Consider the following 10,357-nt stretch of genomic DNA (forward strand, 5'->3'; position numbering starts at 1 on the left):
GTCATCATAACTCCTCATCTTCCAACTCCCCAATCTTCTCCACGATGAAAATCCCATATCCCTTCTTTAAACGGTATCTATCCAGGTCACCCTGTTCTAGAGACATTCATAGAGACATAGAGTTTGCCGATGTGCAAGCCAAATTAAGTTATGCTCACTTCCAAATTAGTAAAGTCAGAATTATTGAAGTTTTCCTTCAGTCTCCTTGGTTGGGGTGATAGGGATTGAAAATGTCATTGCTTTAGCCAATGACTTACCCACCTGACTGTGTTCCTCAATATATGATCCTATCAGAAGAAAAGTCACTTTTCCTTTTGGATCCAATCCCTTATTTTCCACATCTAAAAACTGTCCAGAAAGTCTTACTGTGACAAAAGTACCTGGTTGTTTTTAGCCTATCCTTGTTTTCTCACAAATGCAATTAAAGAATCAAAATTGGCATATGTACATGTGGAAAAGTAACTGCTTCTTTGGGGAAGTTTGCAAACTTTAAAAATATTCCCATTCCTAGAGCATGCCTTGATATTTCTGGGAAGGGAACTCTACTGGGATTCCTTTTGAGGATCTGTGGGGGAAGTGGGAAAGAAATAGACAAAGAAATCCCAGAACATACTCTTATTGAATTCTCATTGAAGCCTGAGGAGAATGTGTCTCAAGGAAAAGAGTTGTCTCTGAAAATTAAACCAGCTAGATTAAAATTGTCTCACATAATCGAACCCTCTGATTTTTCCTTATCTCCCTGCCCTCTTCATTCTTTCCAGTGCTTGTTTAGCTGTAAGATGCTATTCACTTCTAGGTCTTAATAAAAGACAGTGATTTCTTGAATTTTATTTTTGAATTCAACATTTATAAAGTATCTACTGTGTGCCAGGAGTGGAACAAAAAACAGTCATAACCCTAAAAGGACTTAAATTCCATATGTGCCCTTAACCCTCAGGTTTGCTTCCCAAGCTGGCTTCATTCAGAAGCTGCAATTTTCTTCTTATTCCCTATTGGAGTCCCTCCTCCTGGAAAGAGTCCTTCATCTGAGAGTCCAAAATCACATGGCCCATCATTTCAAAGCCCTATAAGCAAAGAAATGAATTCATCTTTCCCAAGAAGTAAAAACAAGTTCCATGAGGCTGAAGGGTGGGAAAGGGATACGTGTGATCCTGTGACTTTCTTTTACAGATGCCGTGACTGTGAATCCAGGCTCAGCTCCACCAAGCCTCATAATCTGTGACAAGGAAAGATATATGACCCAACGGTATAACTCAACTGGAATTAACCGTGATCACTCCCTGGAAATTTTCTTTAATTTATTTTGAAAGGTTATTTTGTTTATATTGTTACTTTTTGCTTTTCTATCATGTTCATTTCTGAATATGTTCCTCCCGCTTCCCTTACCCAAGGAGTCCCTTGTAACCCAGAATTTTTTTTTTAAAGAATGGGGAAAGCAATTCAGTAAAATTAACTAGTGCCTCAACTATGTTTGACAATACATGTAATATTCTTCATCTCCACTTCTTCAGTTGAGGGAGGCGTGTGCCTTCAAGACAAAGTTTGGCCATCTTAATTATAGAGGGATCAATTTCCAATTATTTTGCTCTTTCCATATATATTATTCACTTACAGTGAATTCAGAGACTTGGAATTCTATTCATTCATCTCTTCTTCCTTTCTCCTGATTTCTTTAATTCCCCGTAAATCTTCCCCTTTAAATATTTGGGGGTCTTTTTTTCTCTTGATAAGCCCTCTTTAACCCCACAATTCAGTCTTTTTTTAATACACCAGCAAATTATTTGTCAGGGTTTTTTTTTGATAATTGTACTATTTTCCTTATGTTCCTATCATTAGAAGTATTTACAAGTCAAATAGCTCTCCTTTGTGTTTTTTGTTTGTTTAATTTTATCAAGAATGTCCCAGATATATTTTTTGGTTGTTGTTGGGTCCATCCTTTTTCATTGATTAAGCTTAGATTTTTCAGGGTATGTGATTTTGGATTACAATTCCTTAGCTTTTTGCAATATATTGTTCCATTCTGCTGTGATTTCTCATTAATGTGGAGTAATCCTATGTTATTTGAATTATTATTCCTTCATATTTGCAGCTTTTTCTTTCTCCCTCTCTTCCTTTTTCCCCTGCCTCTTTCATTAAGCAAAGCAAGTTCCAATATTGGCTTTTGTCCAATTCTACACCTCCACTTTATCTATCACCTTTCTGTCAGAAGGTAGGGTAGCATGCTTCCTGATAAATGGGTCCTCTGGAATCCTGGTTAGTTATTATATTGATTCTTATTTCCTGACTGCTCACAAGATGTCTTTGTTATTGAAATGCTAAAATTTAGCCACTGTATATGAATTCTAAAGCATGTCCTCCCCAAACCTCTCTCCAAAATCTGTGGATTTGTTTTGTTGTCTCTTTCAAGTTATAGATAGCTTTCTCCCGTCATTTCCTGCAATATTGTAGTCATTGTTTTTTTTTCTATCTCAGCAAATCCTATCCTCAGGGTCAGTTACTTTGACTTGCATAGAATGCATGTGTTCTCATAATGTTTTTGACTTTGGCTTATATTCCACTGTAATTTATTGTTTCTTTTTTTTGTATTATAAACACTGTTTCACTCAGAACTTTTGCTATTGTGGAGAATTTCTCAGCTACATATTCCTTTTTGCTACTCTGCTGTTTGTGTTTTAATTCTGCTTTACAATCTTTGCGTTCTAAGCTAATTTCATTCCTATTTTTTTGGTAAACATTTTAATTCTCTTTTGAATTATTCTGTGTTTTCTTGTTCAGTGATTTCTGTAGGGTTATCTTTTTCTATTGTATAATTTTGTACTTATTTCATAGTATATTAATAATAGTTCATAATGTTTTGGAGTCTCTTTGAGGTTTTATTCATTCATCTTTCTGTCATTGGTTTATCTGCATATGGGCTGTTTTTATTCAGGCTTTCTTCTTGAATTTGTTTTTTGCCTTTCAAACCTACTTTTGGATTTCCATTACTTCTCTATGATTAATCTCACTCTTTGGCACCCCACCCCTTTCTATTGCAGCACAGACTCCCAGAATTGAACATGCTGGGCATCTTTGTCTTGGAATGGGCAAGGTTGCTTGGTCTACCTTCAATTGAGAAAGAGAAAGAGAGAGAGAGAGAGAGCCCTCAGTGGATTTCTAATCTCTGCACTGTGTTCTTTGCTATCCATTCCACCCTATCCCCTTCCTTTCCTTTTAGTAGTTGGGCAAAATCAGTGTTTTCCAAATCTTGTTGGGTAAGAGAGAGTTAAGCTTGATTCTGCTCCGGGAAGGCACGAGGCAATAGTCTCCACATTCTGACCCTGAATTACAAGTTTGAGAAGTTGCTTACACCTACTGTGCCTATTATTCTGGAGGGCAATGGAATGGGGGTGGAGGTAAGTCTGCTTAGTGGGGAGCTTTTAAGTATTTCATTTCTTTGGTATGAGAACCAAAAAATGACGGTTTTTTTCTTATCTTGTGCAGTATTTCTGCCTTACGGATTTGTTTACTCTTTAACTGACACACAACTCCTTTCCATGAGTTTTTTGAGTTATGAAAACTACCATCTTGCAAATCACATTGGAATATTTTAAATATGCAAATATGAATTCTTTCCCATTTGCTTCCTGTTGGTACAATGTAGATGTGAAGAATGGATGCTGTTCCTCATTGTGTTTTCTCTTATTCCCTTGGGCTCTGGGCTTATGTGACCAGTCTCTAGGTAATGATCAGCCATGGTTTGATCACTTGCTTATGTGGCCCATGTATGCTCTTATTCCAACTCCCATTTCCACTGCTAAGTCAGATCCCTAATGCTTGGTTACATTTTCCACATTTCCCCTCAGTCCTAGGAGTAGCCCTGAATGGTCCATCAGCTTGAGCCCCTAACAATGATCTTTCCCCCAAGATTATCAGTTAGTTATCATTTAGTCATCCAGCTTTTAGAAAAGTGGCTGAGTAAGAACAATTGGTACAAGATCTTCTTCCTCCCCGGAGACTGTGCCACCCTCCTACAAGTACATGCAAAGTTCAGGGGAAAGTGGATTTAAGCTTAGGGAACACAAAAGAGTAACATAGCACTCAGTTAAATGGAAGTAATTTTCTCCTGAATGTAAGAAACTCAAAAAGTTTCCCTTAAGCTTGGCAAATCTTTATCCATCTGGACTTTGCTCCCAGTGCAGAAACTGCTGCCAGTTGTTGGAGGTATGCTTCTAGAACATTGAAGGGAAGTCCAAACTCTTGCAGGTTCTTTGAATCTCCATAATAATGTTTACATACCTATTTCCTTATGTTGCTGTGAGGAAAGAGCTTTAAAGAGCTATATATTATGAGATAAAACAGAGGGTTCTATTGTCAGTGAGAGCTTCAAAGAGTGTTTAAGACATGGTCCTAGCTCCCAAGTTGCTAATAACTTATTAGAATATGATGTCAGCTACTTTTTATTTGTGGTGGTTGAAATATGACATCTTAGCCAGGGAGACCTGACAAAGACTTAAGCTGAGGCTTCCTCCAAATGGGTCTTTCAAGGATTCTGGTTCAATTTCTAGACTTCCATCCCTTCTCACCTCACAATATTTATAGATGATGCCTAGGGCATAGCTAGGTTTCCTTATGAAATGTCAATTGCCCTTTAGAATTAGTCTGATACATGAGGGAGAGAGATATGTTTTCATTTAAGGTCATCAAGGCTAAAATAGGATAGAATGGTTTTGACTCCATCCATAAATTACATTATCCCAGTGTGGCAGTGAGACCTAACTGGTAATAACTGACATTTCTATGACACTTAACATTTACAGAATGCTTTACAAATATCTCATCTGATCCTAATAACAACCCTGGGAGGTAGGTGCTGGTATTATCTCCATTTTGCAGTTGTGGAAATTGAGGCACAGCTAACAAGGATCTGAGGACAGATTTGAAGTCCAATCTAACTCCAGGCTCAGAATTCTGTTTTGATTTAAATGACCTGCCAAATAGCATATACATATTTAAATATAGCATATTTTAAAAAGCATATATATATTTAAAATTTGGAATTTTACTGATGGGGGCATAAGAAGAATAAGAAAATACTATATTGCAGAATCAGATTATTTTCACAATTCCTTTTAAAATCTCAAATTTCTTTCTGTCGTTTTTTTTTTTTTTTTTACATATTCTGTGGAATCATGGAATCAATATGCTATGTCCAGATTCATTTCCCAAGAAATAGACTTTTAGCGGCACAGGGGAGGAGAGTGAGCGCGAGCAAGAACAAGCTTGCTGGGGAAAGCTTTAAACGGAGGCAAAATCGGGAAGCTGAGAAGTGGGTCTAGTCCGGTCCAGTCTGGTTTGTGAAAATGTCGGTTTGTCACTGTCCAGGTCTACTGGATTTCATGTTGTCCATAAGTGTGCGCAAATTTCACGTATCAATGAATCGCCACAGTCCAGTGGCAAGGCAAAAGTCAAGACGGCTGACTGGCTCAGGATGCAGTGGATGACCTTGGTGTCTTCAATATCTAAGCAAACTCTAAGCATTCCCTGGCGCCCACTTCTGCAGCCTTCATGGCCAATTGGAACAAATTGTTGTCATCTGCCCATTCACCAAGTGAAATCTTCACATCCTTGGGATAGACATCCTCTAATTCACCAAAGAGACCCCTCTGTTCCCCTCAACCTGGTTTAGCCTGCCTGCCAAAATGATTTACCAGGATGTGGCCACTGCACATAATACAGCTTCTTGGAGCCACAGGTGAGATGTCACCAGATTTCACCAGAGGTAGAAAGCAGACCTGAAAAGGGCTTGGCAACCCTCATACCAGAGTTACTAGTCTTCCCTGAACACACTTTACACCCCATTTCAGTTATATATAACTGGTGTTGAATCTGTTCCTTTTTTCCCTCATCTTTGTGAATGGGTAAGAAGTAAAAAGAGGAAAAAATATAGGATATGATGGAGGGAAGACTAATTAACATAACTGTGAATGTGAATTGAACAGGAGGATAGCAGAATCAAAAATAAGTTGTTTACTGGAAACAACCTTGAAAAATATTCAGAACTTAATAGATGGTTGTAACTTCCTAGAATGCAAGGATTTCAGGACATAAACAAGCATTGGTTTTAATTTAAAGTCCTCTAAGTAAAATATAAATATGAAATATTAATTATAAGGATAGTATAAAAAATAAAATCCCCTAAATTACTTCCTAATAAAAATTAGATGCTTTAAAGTTGTTTTTCCTTCTTAGAAATGTAAGTTCTAGAACGCATCCTTTTCCAGAATAAGTCTGTTTCATTCACTGAATTGAAAATTTATTTATTAACCTAAAAAAATAAAGAAATAGACTTTTAAAATTGCCATTCTACAAATGGAATTTCTCCCCTACTCCATTTTAAATAATAATAGTTAACAATGGTTGTTTAGTCGTTTTTCAGTCATTTGGGGTTTTCTTGGCAGAGATACAAAGTGGTTTCTTATTTCCTTCTCCAGCTCATTTTAACAGAAGAGGAAACTGAGGCAAACAGGGTAAAATGTCTTGCCTAGGGTCACACAGTTACTTTGTGTGTCTAAGATTTGAAGTCAAGAAGATGAGTTTTCCTGACTCCAGGTCCAGTACTCTACCCACTGTACCACCTAGCTGCATTGGGGCTTTAGGGCTTCAAAAACATCCAGTATCCCTAAAATGGTCTGTTCCACTTCCAGATGACTTATTTGTTGAAACACTTCTGACCTCAAGCTTAAATCTGCCTCTCTATAATGTTTGCCTGTTCCTTCTGCATTTGCTCACTAGGACCGAAAAGAAAAATTCTAATCCATCTATTACAAAATCCTTGAAGATTGAAATTATATGTCCTCCCTTCCCAAATCAAAATTTCCTTACATCTTTCTTTTTTTTTTATTAAAGCTTTTTATTTACAAAGCATATGCATGGGTAATTTTTTCCAATATTGACCCTTGCAAAACCTTTTGTTCCAAATTTTCCCCTCCTTCCCCCAACCCCTTCCCTAACTGGCAGGTAGTCCAATATATGTTAAATATATTGAAATACATGTTAAATCCAATATATGTATGCATATTTATACAGTTATCTTGCTGCACAAGAAAAATCAGATCAAGAAGGAAGAAAAGGAAAAACTGAAAAAGAAAACAAAATGCAAGCAAACAACAGCAGAGAGAGTGAGAATGTTATGTTGTGTTCCACCTTCGTTCCCATGGTTCTCTGTCTGGGTGTAAAGGGTCTCTTCATCACTGAACAAGTGGAACAGGTTTAAATTATCTCAATCTTGAAGAGAGCCACGTCCATCAGAATCGATCGTGGTATAGTCGTCTTGTTGCTGTGTATAATGATCTCCTGGTTCTGCTCATTTCAGTTAGTATTAGTTCACGTAGGTCTCTCCAGGCCTCTCTGAAATGATCCTGCTCCTTACATCTTTTACCTGAATCCTCATTAGAGGCTCTTCATCATCCTGTTTGCTCGTCCTCTGGACACTCCAATCTATAGATATCCAACTAAATTGTGCTGCCCCAAACTGAGCACTCTAGTTCAGCTAGGGTCCAGCTACTGATTACAAAAGGATTATCAGATCTTTAACTCCTAGAATACAAAACTATTAAGCACCTATTATATTCTAGGTTCTGTGCTATACTATACTGATATTATACTGTTGATCCCTACAGAGCTTGCAGTTCACTGAAACCCCAAGATCTTTTTCAGGCACACTTCTATCTAATCATGTTTCCCCCATCCTGTACTCATGAAGATGATTTGATTTTTAGAGCCTAATTTGATCCCTCTTGAATTTCATCTGATTAAACTCAACCCAATTCTCTGGAATGACTAAATCTTTTTGAATCCCGATTTTGTAGCTCTGTCTTTCTAGTTTGGTGTACTTGAAAATGTATTGAGTATTCCATCTCTGCACTTATAGGAAGTGATTGAGACCTTGAATACTGTCTAGCCCCATCATTTAAAAAACATTTGTTTTTTTCTGAAATGAAACCAATCATAAAACAAAAGCAACAGCAAAAAAACCTAAAACCTATAAACAATTTCAGCAAAAACAACATTGTACAAATGATTGCGAATAGTTATGCCTTTCTGCCATCTACCAGTTGGTTTTTAAAATGTCAACATGGACATTAACTTTGAACAAGTAGCACCAATGATGACCAGTTTTCTTATTTGCTAGGACTTACACTATTTACTATATCTCTTTTACATAATTGAGATTAATGTTTGTATTCTCTGCTACTGTTACTTGTCACTTGAATGTCTTTACATATTTCTTTTTATTTTTTGTAATGGGCCAAGGCTTGAGTTGATGCACTGAGGTCCCAAGCATGTGAGGCTAAATAGTAATTGGACTATACTCTATTAATATATATGCTTGCAGAAAGAATGGCCCCCGCCCACTCTCTGTGCAAGTCCTGATGTGTTGTATAGGAAATGACGATTTTGGTGGGTAGAGACACAGGGGAGAAAGAGAGGCTGGGAGAGGCTGCTGTCTGGGTTCAGTTCTGGTGGCTGCTGGTCTAGCGGCTTCTGGTCGAGCTAGCTTCTTGACTCAGCTGCTGACATTGCTATTGCCGATTCCCTTCTAGCTCTCATCTTTCTTCATCTCTGCTAAGAATAAAGATTGACAATTTTCCCCTAACCTGAATTCCTGACTCCGGCTGATTTTAAGATACGTGGTCATCACAATTTTTCATATTGATCATCTATTATCATGCAGCAAAAGTCTTTTTGTAATACTTTTGTGTGTCATACACTATATAACCATTCCTCAATTGTTGGTCAACAACATAGCATGTTCTCAATTTTTGCTTTTCCAAATAGGGCTTCTATAATAATTTTGTTCAGATAGATCTTGATTTTTTTTCTTTCACTAAAGTTTTTAGGATGTGAGCCTGAAAATAGGATTATTGGGGCAAAGAATATGACATTTATGTTATTAATGTGATTTCTTCAGCCTACATTTTCATCCTGAAAATCTACAGAGATTTCCAAACTATTGTTGCCCTATTCACATTGATAGTTAAGATTATTGATTGTGTATTTCCCCTTATCTTATTCTAGTATAGTATTTACTCCTTGACAAAGGAGGATTGTGGACCAAAAATCATTTCTGCAGCAATGCCCTATGCTTGATGCAGTCAACTTCCCCTCCCTTCCCCCTCTTCTGTTCCTTTCAGCCAGACCCCAATTATAGGTTCTCACCTTTCTTTACTTTTTAAATTTGTCCTTACAACCCCAACTTGGAGCTTAGGGTTTGTTTAGTTTATGACTAATGCTTCCCTGAATTATGACTGTCTTTTTTGCATTCCTGGCTCCCCTCTCTAAGTTCTTTCTTGTTTCCCTATTGATATAAATGTACTGATATACTAACCTCTGTATGTGTGTGTGTTCTATTTGCCTTTGACCATTTCCAATAAAAGTGAAGTTCAAATGGCCTCTTACTTGTTTCTAAAGATTTTTAGTTGCACTATTGACCATTATATGAGATAAGTTCCCCAATTCCTTGCCTTTTCCTCCTCAATGTTATCCCTTCTACTTCAAGACTTTCCTCATCACAGTTTCTGTATATCAAAGGTCAGCATGAGAAATTAAATGGAAATTTGGGGGAAACTTTGCTGAGCCATAGATCATAGGTGAAGGCCAGCCAATAATAAAGAAAAGTTTAGAAACTCAGGAGTGCTTAAAATATATGTATAGTTTTGTAAATACCCCATGAAAAAAAGGAGAAATTCAGATTTTTACTTTGGTAAGAAGGAAGGGGCAAAAATGTTTACTTGGATGTTCCAGAATTGAGGGCTTACCATGGCTCTAGCCCCTACATTGTAAAAGGGATAAGTCTATAGTTTTTCCCTATGTTTCTTCTTTTATAATCATCAAAACATAAGAAAATCATTTTCAGGTACTATGTCTGATTCTCCTTCTATGACTACTGACAAGGTTCTGGGGAAACACTTGTATCATGCCCTTTCTGTGGGGAAGGGGAAGGGTGTAAGCAATCATTAAGCATCTATTATATTCCTGCTTAATATTGTATATTAAATACTTATATACTGTGCTAAGCATTTTACAGATGTTATTTCATTTAACCCTCAAAAGAAAATAACTTTGTGAGGTAAATATGATCTTCATTTTACAATAGAAGAAACTGAAATAAACACAAGCTAAGTGACTTTCCCAGGGTCACATACAGCTAATAAGTGATGATATTTAAACCTATTGACTGCTCCACCTATCTACCTTCCAATCCATTTGAATGGAAATACTTCATTGTTATAAAAAGTCTCTTTTGATTGCTCATTTATATTTAGATTTTAAAATTTCTCTTGACTGTGATGACCGCGTATTTTAAAATCAACCGGAG

The 10,357-nt window shown here is 36.9% G+C and overlaps 1 protein-coding gene across 4 annotated transcripts in view; it reads left to right on the forward strand.

Moving 5' to 3' along the window:
- MTMR8 (myotubularin related protein 8) overlaps positions 1–2,855 on the forward strand; it is a 39,683-nt gene extending 36,828 nt beyond the window's left edge. For 3 of the 4 annotated variants that reach the window (XM_023507246.2, XM_003775156.4, XM_031945210.1), the window contains exon 15: positions 1,171–2,855. In XM_023507246.2, the coding sequence (XP_023363014.1) occupies positions 1,171–1,222 (52 nt within the window). In that variant the 3' untranslated portion in view covers positions 1,223–2,855. The remainder of the gene's footprint in view (positions 1–1,170) is intronic. The other variant, XM_012553559.3, reaches the window with a different exon arrangement.
- The last annotated feature ends 7,502 nt before the right edge of the window (positions 2,856–10,357 follow it).

This window comes from Sarcophilus harrisii, chromosome X (genome assembly GCF_902635505.1).
Source record: "Sarcophilus harrisii chromosome X, mSarHar1.11, whole genome shotgun sequence".
NCBI classification, from domain to species: Eukaryota; Metazoa; Chordata; class Mammalia; order Dasyuromorphia; family Dasyuridae; genus Sarcophilus; species Sarcophilus harrisii.